The 22,840-nt window shown below is 41.9% G+C and overlaps 1 protein-coding gene across 1 annotated transcript in view; it reads right to left on the reverse strand.

The window, feature by feature from the left end:
• TBXAS1 (thromboxane A synthase 1) overlaps positions 1–22,840 on the reverse strand; it is a 231,389-nt gene that overhangs the window by 163,159 nt on the left and 45,390 nt on the right. Inside the window, exon 2 of the mRNA XM_059816257.1 lies at positions 15,646–15,739. Within this exon, the coding sequence (XP_059672240.1) occupies positions 15,646–15,739 (94 nt within the window). The remainder of the gene's footprint in view (positions 1–15,645; positions 15,740–22,840) is intronic.

A 22,840-nucleotide genomic window follows, 5' to 3' on the forward strand; every position in this document is an offset into this window, starting at 1 on the left:
TCAGCTTGACACACACAAGTCTTGAGGTGAGCCCATACATTCAGCAGGGCACGAGGGGGCACGTGGCTGCTGAGCTACAAGCATCTTCACCCTCGCCATGTGAACTAACACTCCCCGTGCTTCATCCTGCTCCCAGACCAACAGTCCACCAGGTAGGACAGACCTACTCTAAACCACTGTGGACAGAAATGTGTTGTAAGATCCTGTGCAGAACAGAATAGTTTTATCCCTTCTGGAGTAAGACAAGCTGCAGCCCCAACAGCCACATCACACCAGGCTGTTGACTCTTCACCTATCTTAAAATAATTATTCCAACAAAATCTCCTTGTTTTCTTACAGTAGGTTACTCTTCATGTTCCATCCTGAAGCCAACCACTGTTTAAGACCCAAGCCACCCATGCGGTAGTTGGTAGGATCCAAGCAAGGAAAACAGACTCTCTAAAAAGCCGTATCAGGCCTCCCTGGAACAAGGGATTAGGAAAAGACAGACAGAAACACACAGTACCAACCCCTGTGTGGGCTGGAGAGAGGATTGCAGAGACGAGCAGGAGCTGAGATAGCAGATGGAAACTAAACAGTAGGCTGCAGTGCAATGAGCATTCGGGACAGCTCTAGGGATCAGCAAGGCCACTGGCCAGCACCTAGGGCGAGCACTGGGGGTGCCAAGCAGAAGCACAGCCACAGCTTCAACTGTGACAATTTCATAGACAGAAGAGCTTGGTTATGGAGGTGGGGATTGAATTGGCTTGTGTCAGTCATTCATTTCTTTTCTAGATGATCACTCAGGGCTGGATTCTGCAGCAGCATCAGAAAAAGCACCTTGTCAATGCATCTGGGCTTTTTTTTTTTTTTTGGCTTTTTTTTTTTTTTTAAATGAATGGTGCTACACACCTGCAAATACCAGATATTTTCCAGAGGAACCGATGCATTTAGCTGCCCTTTCATAACTGCATTCATCTGCACCCAGAAAAGGAGAGAGAGGCTTGGCACCCTCATTCAGTACAACGGCTATACAGAACTAGATGCTTTGGCACAAGGCACGAAGTCGAGAGCAACCACTGCTCCTCCCTCTCCCTGTGAATTAACCACATTCCTAGGGGATTGGGCCACTGGCAGAAAGTAACCATTGCCTGGGACAGAAAACAACTCTTCCATCACACCCTCTCCATAAAGCCACAACCTGGAGGGACTGTAGAGGAAAACAACCGCAGGGAACAACAGCACAATCAAGCTCCTTATGAAGGCATCATCTCAAATGGAAAACTGTCAGCGCTTGCACTGTACTGCATTTCTTATGCATACGGTACCAAAGTGCCACCACTTACAGAGTTGAGGGTTTGCACATTCCTGGCTCCAAGATGGTCATATATTGTAAATAGTAGTTCCAAAGCAGGGGCTTTCTCCTCACGGTCCTCAAAGTAAAGGGGACCCCTGTCTGGTAAACAGTAAGAAATCAAATTATGGGCCATTTGAAGGACAAATTCTGTCCAGAAGTAAGAATCAAAATAATATGATGCACTGTTAAGAAGCAGGGCTAAAAGTTTAACCTGTCTGACATCAGTGTTTGTCCCACAGGAAAAGGGCCACAGGAGTGACCATTGGAGAACGTGGCATCCGCTCACATCCTGGGAAGTAAAGGGGCATCCCACCATACCAATGGGTATAGTACGGGGCACCCTATGAAAGCCATGGAGAATCTTCTGCCAGTGCAAGATCTGGCAGTAGCCTACTCTCTGCTGGCTGATCTTTAAACCTCACCCTTGCACAACAGGTACATCAGAAAATATTGGCATGACCAGAAGATGAATGGACTCCTGATCCCCTGTGAGGTCCCTGAGGGCTTTCATAGAGACAGGGCAGTTTAGGGGCTGCTTAAACTTCAGGGATTAAACTGGGGTTTTTTGACCACTCTAAAAACTTGGCGTCTCCATCATAGATTTGGGTCAACACCTCTTCTGAATTCAAAATCAAAATTACAGGGTTGATCTGGAAGTAAAAAGAAAAGCAAGACCCAGATGAAGAGTGTATATATCTATTCCTTTGACTCTCCTCATAAAATTTCAAGATAAAAGTCTTATATGCATACCCCCTACTTATATGTAAGAATAGATATATATTTATTCATAAGAACCTCCGATTATTTGTACAACAATGCAGGATGCACAAGAGAATCAGGTCCTCCAAAATACAGGCAAATATCTCAGTTCCTGTGGAACAGGTCATTTCTAGAGGATGATGATAGATGAAATTCAATTAAAGGAACAGCTTTGAAGCACTGTCTTTAGAGCAGAGTTCCTCTCTCCCACAAATCCTTAACACAGTAGCTGGACGTGTAGTTTTGTTACATGCCAAAATCTTTGTGCCTTGTAAAGAAAGACCCAGAAGAAGGAATGTTAACGGCCTCCTTTTACAGTAGCCAGTTGTCAGAGGAGGTGGGAGAAAACAAACCACATAGAAAACAATTGCCAATTTGTGGTCTTGACCATTTAAAAATGAATCCCAAAATAGTCTGCTGAATTGTTTCACCCGGAGCAAAATTACCCATGAATACATATGCATGCACACAAAAACAGCATCTCTTGACGCAGTGCTGATGGTGACTGCAGTCAAGGAAGAAGCATTATTGCATTCCACATTGTGAAAAGACCACAATGCAGTAATTATTCTGAAAGGTTTTCACAAAGCACAATTATTAAGCTAACATTATCCCATTATTGTTTGTTGCTATGGAGATAATATAATCAATATATTTTCTGGATTGATTTTTTTAATACTACTAGCACATTGCACAATATAGCAAGATTTAACTCAATGCATTAACTGATTTTAGTTTATGATTGGCAAAGTCTTGAGGCAAAAGATAGCAATCCATCTCACACCTATTATTCTATCAAGACACTTAATGTCAAAATCTCTGCTGCAAAAGCAAGTTTTCCTTGTTGAAAATGAGAAAAAGGATAACAAATTTCTCCGAAGAGAGGCAATCTTTTAAGCATGAATTTAACACTTATTCCTATTTTTCCTAAGCCAAACAAAAATTACTAGACTGACTACAGAAGTAGTAGAAAAGCAAGTTGTATTTGAACTCTCAACTTAAGATGCTTCTTTATTCCAGTGGGGATGTTTTGAGGCATTATCCTCCTCCATGTAATATAAACTTTTACTGCAGCAACAGGAGGCTCTTTCTGCACAAGCTTGGAGGAGTTACTCGCTACCTGCTCCCGCGCCCAGCGAAGACAGCGGGCACTTGACCGTTGGTCTCAACTGGTGGTGAAGAAAAACTGTTATGGCCACAGCCCTTAGTTTCCTTGCCCATAAAAATGCAAGAACACTTCCTTTCTTCCAGGTCTACCTCTGCAGATGACAAGCTTTTAGCAAATCAAGTGACTGCTCCTGTGTTACGACAGTGTTAAGTCTGCACAAACCTGAGTCTCCGTCAGACCTCTGTGAGGCAGTAATATAATATATTAAGAGGCTTCAATTCGGGTAATATTGTTTCAGCCTGTTACCTCTCCTAGGAAGAGATGGGCTCATCATTGTGCAAGGTCTCAAAGCCTTTTAACATGTATTTGCCATAATTGTCCATCGAAGGATTTTAACAGGTTTTCCTCTCCCATACAGCTATACTGTGGTAAATTGCCTTCGCCTCAGTCCCAGAGGTGACCGTATTTTTTCAGCATGGTTTATGCTCAGGCCAAAAATTTACAAGTGCAGCATGCTAGATTTTGCATAACTAAATAGAAGAAAAGGAGTTATAACAACATTTCAAAGTAACACCTGTTAACTCCTGTGGAAATCATATGGTTTTGCTTTTAGGTGCCACACTGTGGCTTTAGCTGCCTTGGGTTAGACACCAGTATATAAGTATTTTGGCTAAGGAGTGTACAACTGCTTGCATAAAATGTGAAATTATTAATCATAGTAATCACAGTAATTTCACCTTCTCCCTTCCCTAAAGGCACCAGATTGGGTGGTCTTGTCTTTCTATGTGAAGTGGGCTGGGGCCCAGTAATGTAACTTTTGGGCTGGCTGGAGGGGATCCATCAGGAATGATCATTCACAGATTAAATATGTTGCCTATGCAGCACATCTGGCCCTTCTGGCCCAGGGGATAAGTAATAGAGTTAGGAATGCACATTCATAAGCAACCCCCTGTAAGACTGCCGCGCTGCCACTAACCCAAGCAGAGCTAGGGCTGGTTTATAAGCCACCTCTGTCCTCCTTGCTCTGTGTGGCACAGATCATTCTCTTCCATCACATTTCTCAATGATGCGACTTTTATCAAAATGGCTCTGAACTGCTATGTGGCCATGTGCCATGGTGTATAAGATAAGCACAAATGTAGGGTTGCTTGCCTTCCCACCTTGTTTACTTTTATGTTATTTTATAAAGGATTTTTCTGCCGGACGGGGCTTAGACAAGTAGGTACAATACTCATTCAAACAGGCTACTGTCACATGTGCAGCCTTAAAGGACACCATCTGCTAGTTCATCAGCACAGTAAAGCATTGCTTAATACGTATCACTGTTTCAAATATGAAGAAAAACTTCATTTGTTTCAAACCACTGACTGCATGCTGTCCACCACAATGCCTTATCATGCAACAGCCCAGAAATGCTGCAAAAAAAACCTCATTTAGCTGCGGTCAGTCAGGGGATATCAATTTTGGTAACGCAAATGTTACAATTACATTCCTAAGCAATTGGTCTCAATAACAGACATACAGCACCTCTGGTAAATTGCCTGCAGGCCTGATTTTACCACTCATTCATACCGAGTACAGCCTACCAGCAAGACCCCCTTCATTTCAGTGCTAGAGGACTAAGATACTACTTAGCAAAAGTAAGGTAATCAGTGTCCTGCTGCAAAGGTTGAGGCTAATCACACTTTGCTTAGTTACATTCTGTAATTGCTGCGTATCTTCTTCCAGCCAAAGATTATGATTTTCTTTCCTTTTATTTTTTTTTAAATTAATCAAGTCTCAAAGGTACCTACAAAAAAAACCAAATTATCATTACTCCACAACACAGATATTGAACTTTGCTGCTGGAGGTTGAGCTCACACGTACCAGAGCCATGCAGTGGCAAGAGCCATGGCACAGAAGCATCCATCAAGGGAGAATCCTGCCCCTGCGCAGCAGGACTTCTGGAGCTCAGCTTTGCCAGCCCAGCTGTCCCTGGCCAGTACATTGACCCAGGCTGCTATAGGAAGATACTGGGGTCCTACAGCCTCACCTTCCTGACTTTTCCTCGCATATACAACACAGCCTTGAGAAAGGACAACCCTCACATAGGTCACACCATGATGCAAAAGGCTCTCACAAACCTCCTTCTCTGCTCTCACCACAGCTAAATATAATGTAACCTGAAGCACTTTGCCCATAATTATGCAAAAAGGTGGATTCGAGATGGGAGGTTGGAGGGGAAGCCGATACCGCGCACTGCAGAGCTCCCTTTGCTGGCTCTGCAGCAGCACTGTGCTCCAGGAGACGGGAGCTGTTCAAATGTTTTGACAGAACATGCCGATTCCTTGGGAATGTTTTTATTCTAGTCGATGTGCCAATTCTGCACAGATTTCCAGTGGAAAGCAGGCAGACAGTCTGGGTCTGCTGAAATAAAATTATTTCACCCAGAAAGAAGAAAAAGTTGCTTTTTCAGACTATTTTTACTTGATCCGTGATTGTATTTGGTTTAGTCAGTTTGTTGGATTGTTTTCAATTTTACCTGGAAACTCCATTTTCTAGCAGGTGCTAAAGACAGGCCAAAAGGCACCAAAACACTGTAGAAAATTAAACTCAAGCAAAAGACCTCAGAGGAATTTTGATATATAGGTTTGTAAGTAAATAGCACACAGAGATAAACAGGGAAACCCAAAAAAACTTTACACTAAATTAATGACGTCCTAACTAGAGCTGTTTCGTCTGGTTCTGCAAGAACCCAAACACCTCCATTTTCGCATTTGTGGTTGTCTTTCAAAGGCTTTCTTTTTTCCTTTTGCCTTAGGGAGTTATTTATAGGGCTATTATAATTTGAGGTCTGGTCTTCTCGTGGCAGGTCCTCCATCCAGGAAATGAAATAGCATTAGAAAATGAAATCTCGCGTTTATGAGGTCTTCGAGATGGCTCCCTGGGGCATTGGGGGAAAAAAAAAGAAAAGGTAGTGAAAAACATAAACACAAATATAACTACAAGATACTTGCATGGTCCCTAATTCTATCTGTCATGAACTGTATGAGACTCTCTGTTAAAATGGAGACCCCTGGTATAAGGTCACCAACTGCAACTTTTTTCCCCAAAGCTCTCCCATTTCCTCCTTGTGTGTGATCAAGAGCCTTTTCCACCACACCTTGGCTGTAAGGTGCTCCTGTCCAAGACTGTCCTCAGACGTGGAACACAAAGAAGGATAACTCAAATGCCACCCTTCCTCTGGCTGCCTTGCCACACGCTTTTCACAACATATTATATGTTGCAGCATGTTAACTGATCAAGGTAGATTTATTCATCCCTTTACAAGCTGTAACCTTTGCAAAAGTCATATATCAATCACCCTTTTCTTATTCATATCTCTTTGTGCTTATTTCCTAGACTACCCTCTAGAGCCACAAGGTACCTTATCCTATCCAGGGCATATCACCTGCTGTTTCCTCTCAATATAGAAACATAAAAGCAAATAGAGGCAAATCAATGAAGATTTTGGGGCTCCCCATCCCCTTTTCCTGTGTGTCCAAAGGGGCACTTCCCCCCCAACTCCTGCCTTCCCATGTATCTTTTTCCCTTTTCTTGAGTGTAACATAATCATTGTGTTTAAAGCCCCACTCAACTCAGAGAATACTTAAACTCCTTAACTCATCATCATGTGACTTCTTACAGCTCCTGTAGCCCAGCGTTCACTAATCCTACCTAAGTCACCTCTGGCATCATGCTACCTATGAAAAGTTAACAGCTTTGCATATGCCCAGAATTGAAAAAAAGCCATCAGATATCATGCATAAAAACTACGGAAGTTCATATAAGAGTAAAGACTAATTTGCAATTATTTTAATGGGGTTTTTTGCACAGTTTATTATGAAAATATGTATTTGGGAGTATTTTTAAACACATATCTAGGTTTCAATGTCTTTTTCTGTTGCTTGTAATTTTCATTTTTCTTGTCAGAGGGTGAAATAAAAATCACCAATGTTCAGTGAGTGGGTTGTGTTTTCTACCTGAATAGTTAAAAGTGCCCCAGTGCAACTGTCCAAAGAACATTTCACTTTTAACTCTGTCTTACTAGACATCATCTAAAATTCATGGAATATTTAAAAATTACAAAATGGGAGCAGGAAATAAAGGCTGATAGCAAAGAAACAAAATGAAGTTAAAAAGTACAAGGACAACCCAAGACTATATCATCCGTTTCATACTTAGATGTGTGCTGAGGCCTCTGAGGACGTGCAGAATTAGATTAACTTTTGATCTTTACACGTCTCTGACAAGATTGGTCCCTTCTTACACTTCCATGTCTTTCTAGGCAACTTGCAGTTCTGGATCAAATTGTGTAAATACTTACCTAAAAGAGCACTCCAGAAAATAACATTTCGTTTGTTTCTGACAAATTAAGAGAATCCCGAGCACAGAATGGCTGCTTTACATCTGTCCCACATCTGCAGCTACTGAAGGACTCACAGCCCTGCCCCAGTGCCCGTCCTGCAAACCCACCCTGCCCTTTCCAGCACTGCATCCATTTGACTATGGGCCATGACTAAGACCCAATTTCACACTCAGTCTCTCAGAGAAAATTATATTTCATCTCTACGTCATGTCTGGGGCGGGGAGGAAGGGGGGAGAACCCAGAGGGTCATAAGTGTTACACCCAGATAAAGCTACCAGGAGGTGATGCCACCCGAGGTGCACTGTGGCAGCCAGAAGACAGCACACAATGAATACCAGGGATTTAATGGCACATGTTTGAACAGGCAGTTCTCCAAAGCTTTCTATTACTCATTTTAATATAAAGCCCTGCAGAAACCAAGCCCGGCTAGCTGCAGCGGATCAGACTGACAGCAGCTGTACCTTCCTACTCTTGGAAAGGGTGGGGGAACTATCTTGCTTGCCACCCTTTCAGGATGACTTGCTGTACAGAAGGCCAGCTTCTTATTTGAAGAGACGTGTCATGCTGTAAACATTTCTAGTGGAGCTTGGGTTAGCAGCACTTGTAAGAAAACTCTAATGAAAATAAATTGTTATGTATTTACCCATATGCTGAGGAGCATATGGCTAATGCATTTAGACACTGCTAATGAAGTTAAGACTCAGCTAAATTTGTTGGCTCATGGATAACAACTGTTCTCAACAACCAATCTGAGCCTGCTATATTTTTAGCATTACAACTGATACCTGGTCATTATTGTATGTACTGATCCTGTTGACATAGAAGAACTGGTTTCCTGAATACGGCTTTCTCCACATCACAATAAGGTGGTGAGCAGCATATGATGCCACTAAACTCCAGATTTACAGGTAGTGTGAGCAAGTTACAACTTTATTTAAAACAACAGAGATTGCTCTTATTCATTGTAGCCCTGAGTCTATTGCTTTCTTTTTTAATTTCGAGGACTAAAAGATTTTCTTTAGTCCAATCCCATTCTCTTCAGGCCAGTGCCACGCTGATGTGACTACAGCCAAAACTGAGCAGAAGACAATCACGCTTAAGAAATATTCCTGCTTTTTTAAGTCCATGTGTAGTAGCCCATTAAGTTTACTACAACAGCTACAACAGTCGTCTTATTCAGTCGTATTTCTATAGTGCTGCTCTTCAAGGTGAAGGTCCCTACTTCTTGTGGGAATCCTACCCCTTGTGCATGATCACAGGGATCCTGGATTTCCAGGTAAATTCCAGTTTAAGTGATTACACTGGGTCTATCTGTATGCTGCTACCATTGCAACTATACATCATCTTCATTCTCCTAACCCAGCTACTGCGTAGCATGGCTGTTTTGTGTTCGCTGTTGCTACGTGTCATGACAGAGCTGGCTTTAATTTAGCAGTACACACTGCTTAAAAAGCAGGATACATAGCAACTTCCAGAGGGTTATGTGATGAACATGCAAATACAGTCTCCAAAAAGCACAACACATGGCAAACTTCCCCTACAGCACTCTCAGGAGCCAGGTGTCATTTATGATGTAGACTTCTGCTCTGTTGGATACGGGGTAGCCATTTCTCACTTGAACCCAAAACCCATCAAAAAGCAACAGTTTTGGTCAAGGATGGAATGGAACAGCAGAGAAGTGTCCTTGAGCACTGTTATCTTGTAGACACACCTTACTCAGACACCTTCATTTATAGACCAGAGCTCAGGCCTGGCACCGATTCACAGCCCCCCTTGCTCTGTGACTATTGCCAAATCATTTAATCTTCCTCCAGCCTTCAAGTGGCCCAGTCCATTAAGGATAGCAGTGATACCAGCCTCCCCAAATCTACAAGAGAAAGTCCCCAGAGAAGTTGCTCAAAGTATTTCACCAAAACCTGATGAAAAAGCAGACCTATCTATTCCAGAACACCATCTATGCCATTTTGCAGGTGAGTAAAAAGAGGCTCAAGGTGAAGCAGAAGAAAGACTTGCTTACCCAGAAAATAAGAAAGCTTTGCCCCACTCAGACTTGCCCAAAATCACATCGGGAGTCTGGGGAAAGCCAGGAGCATGATCGGAGTCTCTCTTCTCACTCACTGTGCTGTAGTGGAGAACATCATCCCCTTTCCACTTAACAGGTAAAGCCCTTCACATACAGCTAGCAATTGCCTCAGTCATTGCCTCTTCGCCTCATGCAGTGTTCAATAAAGCAAGCATAAAGTATGCCAAAAGGAACAACCAAAACACGGCCTAAAGACTACCAAAACCATGATGTTGCTCATCAACGAAGTCTGCATCTCCTTCTAGGAGCAACTGCTGGGGTCTACAGGAAACACTCACCCAGCCCTGCACAGCAAATACATGCAGTAGCTGCTCTAGGCAAAAGCCACACAGTCAACATGCCGTTCCTTGGAACATGAAAGGGATCGACTTCTTCCCTCAAAGGAAAAACAGCATAGTCCAAAAGAGCAAAAGCATCTGTCATGGCTACTACCAATTTCATCGCTTGGATCACCATTAATCACCAGCAAAACAGCAATGATTTACCCCCCTTTTTCTGTCACGTGAAACCTGCCAGTTGCTTTGTGTATCCTAATACTGTCTCCAGCTTCCATAAATGTTATTTAAAATTGTCATCAGAGTCAGGGATACCTTGCAAACACAGCTATCATAAACATTGAGTGCCAAAAAAGCCGAGAATATCGTGCCTCTTACAGAAGGGTTTCTGAGGCGTACGCACTGCTCCCCCAGAGGCAGGCTCATCCTGCCGAGATCCCACATGCTCAGGGAGAAGCTGAGGTGAGCCACAGCACAGCTCTGCCCAGCGCTCTTCTGAGAAACGAGAGGTCCAGCTCTCGCTGAAGGGTGCAAATAGCATTTAGTCAAGTGGGAGACAGCTAATTGCGATGTCTTGATTTCCTGCATTACGTTCCCACAAACAGATACTGCGCCAACTTTGTCAGGGTATCTGACAACGCTAACGTCTGATCAAAGGAGGTGGCACAGAGTATCAGCTGAAACTAGGAAAATACACATATTTGAAGGGGAGAGACTGGCTTTATAAACGTATGACTATACACATAAAAACACATCTAACCCCAGGTTTTCTGTCATGTTGAAGACTGAACGGCTAGATTTAGATCTGCACCACATGTACTCATGCACATGAAATGCATGCATGCACAGGCCTCCCGATCAAGGGGGGTTTCCCAGGACGTAAGAGAAGACCTGAGGCACCCCGTGAGGTCTGTTCGGGCAGTCAGCAGCCTACGGCGGATGCGCACAGCCATCTGGGAGGCAGAAAGCCAGGTTGGTTGGTGATGCCACAGCCGCCCTGTCTGGTTCCATGCAGATAGCTATCAAGTGGCAAAACACATGCTCCCTATCCCATTCCTCTCTTGTTTATCTGCACGAAGCAACACAAAACCATATGCAGCCTTTCACTGTCAGTGTAAGCCGTGTTATTCTTGTAATTAAATCCAGGTCCACAGCCTATCTGAGAGCTCTTCTCCTTCCCTTCCCCCTTTCCCCGTTCTTTTCTCCCCTCACCATTTGCCTCTCTCCAACCTTGTTTGGGTTTACTTGCTGTGTCATTAAATTCCAGAACAGTAAACGCTGCAGCCTCTCTCACTCTAAGCACTGACACGCTGCTTTCTAGGCTGAAAATTAGACATGGGATTAATTTCATTTCTGCAAGGACTCTGCCTTTTATTTTTCTTTACGTCCAACTCAAAGGATGCTTTTGGCAGATGCGTAGTGGAAAAAGATCATGTTTGCTCTCTGCTTCCTCCCTGCACTCCCCCCTTCTCCACTCCCACCCATCAGCCATAAAACAACACAGCCCAGCCAGATCCCAAACTGAAAGCAAGACAAAGCAGCCACACAGCCCCCACTTCCATTCAGCAGAAATGGGCCGCTTCGGGGTAGCCCAGGATCTACAAGTAGGCCAGACAGAAATAAACAGAGTAAACAAAGAGTATCCTGTCCAAGCAGAGAGAGGCTAAAGAGAGTGATGTCTTTCATTAAAATGCAAGGCAGGGATACAAGCACACAGCCAGTCAAAAGCATCACTGGAGCTTGCTAAGAGTAATAGGAGGAAAGCAGCACATGATCACGGCATTCTAAGGACCCAAAGCACATCATCCAACTGTACGCAGGGTGCAACTGCATATTCCGCCTACCAAGGACCACAACAAGGCAGCCAACCACACACCTACCACCACCCCAAAACACCAGAGACGCCAGCCCCAAGGCTGCGGCAGCACAGCGCTGCTCTCCAAAAGGCTGAGTAGGGAACAGTGCACACAGGTACAGTACCAGGCGACCAGAGCCGTGCAAATGTCAGAGCCAATGACATTTAGAAACAGCATAGCTGCCTTTTCAGAAAAGGGATGGGAAAGGGGGAGAAAAGCACAGCGCAGCCGTAGCAACAGGTCAAGTGTTTGCTGCGGTTCTTCGGGAGGAAGGGTAATGTGGCGCGTGTGCCTTCTCAGTTTTCACTGCATTTGTCACGTAATAAAGTCATTAGCCTGGGAATTAATAGGAGAGTTTTGTTTAGTTTTTTCTGCACCCTGCCGCTCCAAAGCCCTTGCAGATCCATGTGTGAGAGTGCATGCTGTGTATACCCTTGTGTCTCCTGTTACACGGCTATCGCAAACAAACCTCATGTTTTTCCACAGATCGGTAGGAAAAATGCAGTACGTGGAGAGGCAGGGGAACAGTCAGGAATTTCTAGCAAAATAGTGGTCTGTCTGCTACAAGTCTGCTTGATTATTGGGAAAATTGGACATGCTGCTTTTTTTAAACAGCCTAATTGTATTTACTATTACATCAGACTTACCCACCACAAATTGTTCTCATGCAATGGAAGAATTTTTAATCTAATATATTGGACTCAGATAATTTCCCAGCTGCAGAACTGCAATAATTTCCTATCTTCTCATTTTGAGATAAGCCGATTAACTTGGATATGTTTTAGTTTCAGGGTGCGATTATCTCCCTTTATTGTACTTGAGAGAGAAGGGGTGACTTACAGTAAAATAACTTTGTTTTCCCCAAGTCAGCTCTTAAAGTCTGCTTCTCTGTGATGGAGATAGGTCTTTCCTGTACCATTTCCCTTAGCCCCTTAACTTTCAGCACTTCCTCTCTCAGAGACACTATATTAACAGCAACTTTTATTTTACTCAAAGAAAATACACTGTTCAAGAAATCCCTGGAATAACTCTTTCAAAAAATCTCATTGAGAAAACATTTTCTTGTTTAAAATACATTTAAAAGTTTATTAAAAATCCCACAACCCAGCACTATTGGTCAAATCATGCTTGCATTGTTCATTTGTTTTCAGGCACACTTACAGAAGAAGAATAGCAAAAAAAGGACGATAAGGCCTGATGCTCTGTTCACATATACAGTGGAGCAAAACAGGAACCTCCATTCACTTCAGTAGAACTGATTTACACCCAAGTAAGGGAGAAGACAAGCAAATTCTCAAATTTATGCCATTACAAATTGAAAAATACTGCTTGCTCCCACAATTTTGTCGACAGCTTTTGATATTTAATGCTTTTTCTTAAATCCCCAGGTCATAGATTTACTTGATGATGTCAAAGGGACTCCCTATCCGCCTTTATTTTTTTCCTTAAGTTTCTAGCAATCATATTCAAGGAGGAAAGCCTGAAACCATGAGATGAGGACACTTTTTGGACTGGAAGGCTGTATATGTTGAAGTGTTTTGATTTCCCTTTCTCTTCTAGATCTCATTGTCTTGCAGGTATTTTCAACCTGTGTTGATTCGCAGACCAAATTTGACACTGGAAACGTACGAATTACACATATGCAGATTCCTGTACAGCACACATCAACTCATTCCTCTTAGCCACCATTCACAAGCTCCTCTGAAATAAATGGTTCATGGGTTGAAAACCACTAGTCTGATGACTTAGTGGGAGCATGGCTTGTGCATTTTCCCTGAAGAAGATAGATTGGCAATACCAAGAAGGACTTGTCCTATTTAAAAGGAAGACTCTCTAAAAAGCCAGTTCAGTGAAAAGACGTGGTTGCATAAACATGCAAGTGCAAGAACTTCTTAACATTATAGATGTAGCAACAGAACAACTTAAAGTTTTGCTACTTCCTATTAAAAAAAAAAAAAAGTAACCCCAGCCCCCAACAAACCACTGCTCATGCACAGCTGTGCCCCACGCAGATAAGCCCCTAAAACCATACCTATTCCCAGGAAGGTGACAGGCAACCTCTGGTTCTCCCCTGCTGGGGAAGGGGAAGTGGAAGCTGTCCTCTACTGACTGCAGCGAGAGCACTTGTGTCCCTGAAAAAGCTCTCGTAGAGAACAGCCTGCAGTATAAAAGCAGCCCTCTTATTACTGGCACATTGCTATGGGCACTGTTTCTAAGATAGCAGCCACAGAAGCAGATCCAGAAAACATGGCAAAATACGTGAGGGAAGAAAGAAAAATTACAAAAAGCCTGGACTCATCCCTGCCTGTTCCTACCGGCAGCAACAGGAGTATTAAAAAGACAGACGGTGAAATGTTGTAGGGCTGGACATACAGCCTGGTGGGGCTTGTGGATTTGCATCACTCAACTGGCTGGAATTTAAAAACCGTGGCTGGAATTCTTATTTCTTGGTACTCAGAGACAGAATTTCACAGCTACCTTTAACTATTTTTTTTTTTTTTAAGTTAGTAAAATCAAGTTTATCTTTTCTTCATTAGCCTGCTTTAAGTGAATTTAACGAATGCAACTCTGGTAATGAAATTTTCCGAACACATCATAGATGATGGTTCACAAAAACTTTCAACTTGTACACTGGTACAGGGCAAAACTATCTACAACATATCAAAATAACTGAGTCTCTAGGCACCTTTTCCTACAGCAAGTGTTAGCAGGTGACTAATGATAACTGGATTTTGTCACCAAAGAGCTACAGAATGAGTAGCTTCATGCCATCCAGCTGAATTGAAAACAGAAGAGTGAGAGTGAACTGGTCTGTATTCCACATCATCAGCATCCCCTGTATGTTAAAGTCACCTTGTCAATTCCAGTTCAAATTAATCAAGAGCGGATCAAGTCTACCTTTTATGTTATTTTCTAAATGAAATCAGATGTACATGTAAAACTGGTATTTAAATGGTTTTTACCTAATAATGAGTCAGATATTGACCGAACAATCACAGTGAAGACCAAGGTAAGAGGCGCTATATTCTCATTAATAATTCAAATCTCAGCATGGATATTGATGACCATGCACTTAAAAGAGGAAATTGGGCAGCAGCTGGAGTTAGCCCAGATTTCCTGAAAAGTTGCTGGAATGCAAGAGAGATGCACAAGACAGATTTTACTGTAAGATCCAACTAGAGAAATGGCAGCTCCTCATTTTTAAGAGATCTCAGACCCTCAGAAGCATTACTGAAACTGAGCAAGGAATAAAACCACAGCACTGGCAGACTAATGAAAGGGGATGGGCGAGAAAAACAAGGGAACAAAATCTGGAGGCAGAATCCCAATACTTCCCCTTCCTCCCTCCTCCCAGTCCCAATATTTGGGGCACAGAGCAACAGCGTTCAGTGGTACCTAATTCCAGTTACTGCTTAGGAGCAAGCAGTGTTACAAGCTTTAAAATAAATGTGTACAATCAGCAAAAGCACAAACAGAAAGGTCAGAGGAGCTGAAACCACTCAGAACAAACCAGTTGGGGCTAGTTAACATAATCTGCTCTATTCACATAACTAAGTTTGTTTCACTGAGGGCATGAACTTTCTTGGAAAAGCTCAAGTAATTAAATGCAGGAGCTTACACATTTTCTTTCCCTAAAGTTTATTTTACCCTAAAATTAGAGCTGCTTGCACACAACTGCTTCTACCAATTCACTCAAAAAGCTGAGTTTTGCTTGTTCTTTCCAGACAGAGATGCTTGAAGAGATGGTACCGCTGAAGTGTAGGATTCCTTTCAATTCCTCCTACCTCCTATCCATTCTTCCCATCACTTTGGATAGATAAAAAGAAAACCATACCTTACCTCACGGAAAAAGAGCAGGTTTCCAATGAAAGGAAGAGGTGGAGGATGTCGGATCCCTACTTTGCTTAGTTTGGAGAATGCAGAGGTGGAGTACCTGGGAAAAATAAGGTAGTAAGTTAATTTTGGATCTTCTCATGATAGGACTTACTGTAGTAATTGGTTCAGATATCTTCCCTGGATTCAGAGAGGGAGAAGATGCTTTCTGTGTTGGCCAAACAGAACTGCCAATGTGATGACATTGCTCAGCAGCTCCTTAGGTCACAGAAATATATAGAATATACTGGTGCTTCAGAGAGGGCAAAAGAACAGAGGGACTCAAACACAGTCCCGTGAATTGAGCAGGGGAAATAGAGAGCTGCTCCTCTTCCCACAGAGGGTCTTGTAAGTCGGAAGCAACTCTTTAAAGCTACGTGAGGTTACATATGAGATCAAAATAGGCATTTGGGTTTTGACTACTGTGGCACAGCTGGGAAGGGAACAAGACAGATCTTCAGGCTATTATTTTCTTCTTCTTCTATCACCGCTACCTATACAGATCACAGAACAAGAATTCAAACTAGTCTCAGTTGTGCATGAGCCAAGACACTGTCAGTATGTTCAAGTCAAGCCTAGTATTATGCTGATTAAGTGACTTTCCAGCTGCCAGTCAGCAAATTAAACAAAAGACAAAAAATACAGGGAAACAAGACCCAGACTGAAAAGCTTCATGCATCCCTCGTTTCAGATGAAACTGTGTCATGTTGACAGGAACAATACTGGAAAAGAAGAAAAATGAAAAACCCAACCCCAAAGTCTTTTTTTTGTTTTTTCCTCCTCTCCCCCTTTCTCAAAACAAACAATGGATTTAAGTCAGTGGACTTCAGTTAGTGAAACCTGAAAGAGCAGGAGCTAACAGCAGCAGCTTTGATTAGCCAAAGACATCGTAATACTGAATACTATCACACTGAAAACTATCACCAGTAGAACCAAGGCAAAAGATCTTTATTGAAGGCTGTGTCTGTATTAACACCTTAGCTCAGAGCAACGGTATAGTTTTAAAGCTCTCCCCCTGCATGATGGTTCCATGTCTGGGGCAGTTTTGGCACATGCAACCTTACTTTTTTGAGAAGAAACTGAATTTGAAGCTCAGCTCCAATCCTTCATCTCTTAACAGGGCAGGTCTGAACTAATAAACAGTCCTTTAGCTTCGAACCCCAACTGTGGTGAGACTGTTTAGTCCTGGGGAGTAAATTAAATCTAGCCCAAAATAAAAACTGTGAACTGCATATAGCGTAGGGGTCGTGATATCAACTGCTTTAGTCTATCGAGTCTGCAAGTCATCTGAATGACAAAATAGAGAGAGAGCAGAAGCAGTGCCCTCAGATCCTGATGGGCTGACTCCGTCTTAACCCCAGTGTACAGCCTTGTTGACTCTGAAAACTATGCTAACCCATTGCTAAGACTTGGACCTCTCCTCCTTCAGGTCCAATAATCAACACATGCCTCATTTGAAACGCCCCACATGATGCAGGCAGGAATATTCTGGTTTAACCTAATGGGCAAACAGCGCACAATTCTTGGGGGTCAGGGAGGAGGGGGGAGAGAAAAAGCAAGAGAAAGGTTCCAGCAGGGGGGAAAGGAAAGTTGTGAAATGAAATATATAATATTAAGAGAATTAAATCTCACATGACCAGAAAAGCAGAATGGGACTTAAGTATTGAGTTAGTAGCTTTTTGTATTTCTGTTTCCTGAGAAGATTTCCTGCAGCACAGTATCTATTCTCTTACTGGGTTTTCTTTTGTGAAGATATTTTACAAAAATCATAATCAGAAGATACAGATTTGATAATTTTTAAGTAGCAACAATGGGGTTTTTTACGGGGCAGTACAAACCTTCACAAACACAAACCCTCTCAATAGAAATTACATGTCTTCAGTCTATGCAAGAGCACTAGTTAAGTACAGCATGGTATCGTGGAATAAAGGCACAGAAGTTGACATTTATTACACATTTTATACAGATTATTGACTTTTTGGTTATTTAACCGCTTCAAAAAATATAAGAGTTTTTCCTTATTGAAACAGCTAATACTCTTGGGGAAAAAATGTTTTAACTTCAGAATGACAAACAGCCTACACAATACATTTTCTTCCCCAAAGAGAGGATCTTTTGCTGTTGTTTGAAATCTTCCTAAACTGTCTTTGTGTCACAGCAAAGTCCTCATCTTCAGCATGTGAACAGCAGAAAAGATGAAAATCTCTCCCAATGGAAACCCATCGATTTTGTGGCATTTTATCCTGGGTGCTTTCACTGTAAAATACATGGCAGATCACAAAACACCAGGCTGGGCTACAGGTAACTGCTAATTTCACTGTAGACCGGACATTCTGTGGACTTCTGGTCTTCATGTACTGCAAAGTGAAAAGTGACTGCAACAGAGCCTAACACTACATAAAGTAAATGATGTGATCAAATACTTAAAAAGGAGCAGAACTAATGAGTACAGTGCACCCAGTTTCACAAGGCAAGAAACACCCAGACTCTGAAGACTATTTCTGCTTAGATGAGCAGTTCATCTTTCTCAGCTTCTGAACATTACTGGCAGCTCCATACAGCTGACGATTTGCTTTCCTTTTCCCCCTCCTAACACGGTTTTCTCTGATGCTTTTTATTCAGTTACATTTGAAGTAGGTTTTCAAAAGGTAAGGAAACACGGTTTACAATGAGATGGGAAACAGAAGCGCTGTAGTCAAGCTACACACTGAAATATAACAATGAGAGGGTAGGGCCAGCAGGAAAAAAAAGAAAACTCATCAATAAACACATCTAGCTCTACCCTATGATTTCACAATATTTCTGGTGTTGTTGAAATATCTGCAGTTCTGCAAAAGGAAAACAGTATGCCAGTGCTTAAAGACTGATGGTGCTGCATGCACAAAAGAAGGAAGATCTGACATTGCACAGGTCGTCTTGACTTTGGCCGTTTCTAATGTAAGTGCTTATGTTCTGTGACCTTAAATATTATTTTAAGAGCCTTTTTCCCCACCTCTGCAATATTTCAGCTCATTCCTACCATTTTGGGTGGGGGAGAGAGAGGAAGGAGTGACTTGGGGGCTTCTTTTAAAAAAGAAGAAAATAAAAATTGTCCTGTATTAACAAACAATGAACATCAGCAATACATGACTCTGACAGTTTTGTGGCACAAACCTTTGCCTTTTAAGACAGAAGCAACCGATAACTCAAAAAGGCTAATTTATGTGATTCGGCTACTGAGCACACCCATGACACACACTTGGCCAGTAACTCACAGGGCTGTGTGCTAAGCGCACTGGGAAAACAGTGGCCGCGCTTTGTTGCTGGGAAGGGGAGGTGGGCTAGAAGCTGGAAGAGTGCAAACAGGCAGGGTTACCTTGTAGGCAATCACAAGGCATTCCTCTGGAGAAGCTGTACATCTAAATGAAACAGTTCTGAGCCTGCCTTATCACCAGCGGGAAGTCTTACTTCTCTCTCTGCCACTTAACATGCTTCTGTGTTAATTTATCACAAAAATTAATCTGATATCAGGCAAGCTCCTGCTGTTGCTGTGGGTGCACACTAAGGGTAGAAGACCAGCCAGCGGACTAGAAAGGCTAGGTCAAATGCAAAATCTAGAAATAGAAGAGATACTGAGAGGTGACCAAGATGACCAAAGATATGGAACAACTTCTGTACAAGGAATAAGCAAACTGGCTATAATCTTAATCCTGGAAAAAGAAGAAACTGATGCAGGATATGACCAATATATTTAAGATCCCGCACAGCTTAGAAAATAAAATAATTATTACCCACTATTTAAAAAAAAATTAAAATCCACAAATGAATGTTCAGGTGGCAGGATTAAAAATGAAGCACTTTTCCAAGTAATCAATATACTAACTATGGAACTCCTTGCCATGGGATTTGTTTATTCAAGAATCTTAAATAACTTCAAAAAGTGATTAAATACATTAATGAAAGGAAAAAATTAGCAGGTACTTTTAATCCGTGAACTAAAAAAATGTAAGAGAGACACATGGAAAAGGTTAAAGAGAAGGAGGGAAAACTAATGAAATTTATTTTCCTAAGCAGGAAACTAGTCTGTAAGCTTCCAATGGTAGAATAAGAGATTAAACTGTTGTAAAACCTGAAACATAAAACTTCAGACACTTCAGTATTCTTAAGAGGAAGAGAGGAAGGAGTCTTTGTGCAAAGGGAGGGGCATGAAGAAGGATAAAAGTCTGATGGCAGCAATATTTACTGGACTATCTAGCACATTCTCACTCAAAGGAGAAACATACCCTAATATTTACACATGTAGGGCTTCCTGCACAACTATTAACTTAAAACCCTGGCATTATATTTTGAACAAAGTGACAAGACATCAAAAGGAACCAGAAGAACAGCAATAATGAAGTAGATCAATAAAGAATTCAATAACTCTTTGAAGACATTCAAATGGCCTCTCAGAGCTAGATGTTCTCTGTATATATTAAACATGACTGTTAAAAGAAAGTTAACATGCCAAATACTTTCCTGTAGGCCAGCATGGCAGATTTAAGCTCTCTGAAATAGGAAGTTCTCTCCACAAAACACCATGCAAATACTAAGGAGAAACAGTTAAAATCAACAGATAATTAACATAAGTTGTGATGGATATATAATCAACAGAACCAGCCAGGTCAGTACTGATCTGTACTGCAAGAAAAGGTATTATACAGTCTACCATTAAGTGCAATCAATTTGTGTAGCAGATAACATTACAGAGTTGCCAATTCTGCATCATAGGGTTCAACATACCATTGGAATTAGCCCAAATTTCTCTCAATAGAAAAGTGCGTCATTCCTTCTACATCTAAGTAGTGCAAAACCTAATAATATCTGAAAGCTATAAACTAGGACACTCAGAGGTAAAAAAGTGATGTTATTTAATCTCATTGTTGGGAGGTGCATTATTTTGAAAGACTAGGTGAGCAAACAAAGTATTTTGCTGACATAATGGAAATCACTCCTGCCAAATAAGAGATAATCATCATGCATTTTCACCTATTTGCCTCTATTTACATATACCCATATACATATTTACATATACCATATACACATACCCCAGTTAACACTGGGGTGTGTTTTGCTCACAAAGTAGTGATAATATACAAAATAATGGTAGCCTCCCCAACATTGCAATGATGACTCATATAAAAATACACAAGCATTCCTGGGAGCACTGCGTAGACAGCACAGTCTCACCAAAACACTGATATCATCCCTGGGCCAGCTACAGAGTTAGACTTTCTGCTCTTAGCCTTCTCTGGGAAATTTTGCATTACAAATACTGCAGCAGGGTCACTGGAGAGCTGCCATCACCCAAGTCTTTCCTCTAATCTGATGCTGAGGATATTTAAGATAGAAAAATCATTATCTGGTCCCATTCCCATAGAGAAACACACAGAACCCAGGTCTTGCAAATGGATGAATATTGCAGCCAAATACCACCCCAGATGGATACAATCACCTCTGGTTATTACCTCCAGAAAGTGTACTCACTAAAAGAAAAACAAAACAAAACACAAAATTAAATCAGCTGTCCATCCCCAAACGACAGGTAGGTCCTGAAGCACTTTCTCACAAAGCAGAAGAAAGAAAAATGGGGAAAGTAAATCCCTCTTATAACCTATTCTAACCTTGGTCAACAAAGGTTACCAAATTGCCCTTTACTGTTACCTAGCAGTACCCCTGGTGAAAATGAGGGGTTTTGCTGAAAGGAAATACATTTGGTTGTGTAGAATACCAGGCTCAGAGTAAGGAATTATTACTATTCCTCCAAAAAAAGATACAGAATATCCACAAGTATAGTTTCAGTACATTCTAGAGGTAAGCTTCAAAAGAGACTTTAGCCAGTTTGGGATAAGGCTATTTGAGTACTGCAATTTCATTTTCAAGCTTAACAAATCTATACTTTTTAACTATGAATTTGTAGGGCTGTAATACCAGTTTCAGAGGTAATGAGAACTTCCACATAACACTTGCTCTCCTTAATCACTTGCATGCACTCCCAGTGTTTTAATTTTGACATAATTGCACAAGAAAAAGACAGACATGACACACACTTGCACCATCTGCCTCCACAGGGGCAGATGTTTTCCAGCTGCAAAACCTAAATGACCATAGGATTATTATTTCATTGAAACATTTGTTAATGCACCAGGAATAATGTGCAGGAAAGGCCACATTACATGCCCAATATTAAATTTACACCTCATCTATCTGCTAACAATCATTTTTTAATCCATACTGTTCTGATCTGCTGAACAATTTTTTTAGTGTCTTAAGAGAACTGATAGGCTCAAGGGACTGGTTGTAATAAGGCTGCAGGTTGTCACAGGGTGTTTAAAGTTTTGGGGGTTGCTTTGATTTAAAAAAAAGAAAAAAAATTAGCAGGGAATCAAGGCAAATTAAATGAAAAAGCCCATACAGAAAAGCAACACACTTCACCGTGCTCCAGAGTAGCCCTGGGAGAGACAGATGGTCTGTCCAGCAGGCCAATGACAATATTTCATCACCTCTCTCAGAGTGCAGCCCCTTCACACTGGGCAGTGACTTTTCCAAATAAAGAGCAAAAGAACAAGAGTCATAAATCCACAGCTTCAGTCCTTCATTGTTGGCTCAACACCTTTAAACAAAATGATGTAGGTCAACAGCAGCAGACTCTGTTGTGTCCTTACAGGAACATATATCCTTGGGAAAGGAGGTGGGACCTCCACCCCATGTGGATGCAAAGGGTGGTCTCCTTATCAGAAGGAGTGTCCACAGCAGATGTGAGGTCTGGTGCATATGTGAGGCCATACATGATGTCTGCAGGAAGCCTGGGCCAGAGCCGATAGCTAAGCTCAGTTCTCATGTCACAGCCCTGCTCCCTTAACTACAGGCCGAGCCTTCCTTTCGCTCCCTAGGACCGCTGGTACCATACCTTTCTTAAGGACAAATCTCCTCTTCCCCCTTTTTATTTACACAGATATTGTGGGGCACACAGAAGAAAATGGTACCACCTCAAGGCCATAAACGTACTTGCTTCAGCCAGGAAGACTGAAGTTTGCATAAACAGGTGCATTGTTAGAAACAGTGTTTTCAGAAACCATAGTACAATTTCGTAAAGTTTTTTCTTCTTCCCCAAGTAATTACATATCTTACTTTTGTAATTGGA

The sequence above is a fragment of the Gavia stellata genome, chromosome 4 (genome assembly GCF_030936135.1).
Source record: "Gavia stellata isolate bGavSte3 chromosome 4, bGavSte3.hap2, whole genome shotgun sequence".
NCBI lineage: Eukaryota > Metazoa > Chordata > Aves > Gaviiformes > Gaviidae > Gavia > Gavia stellata.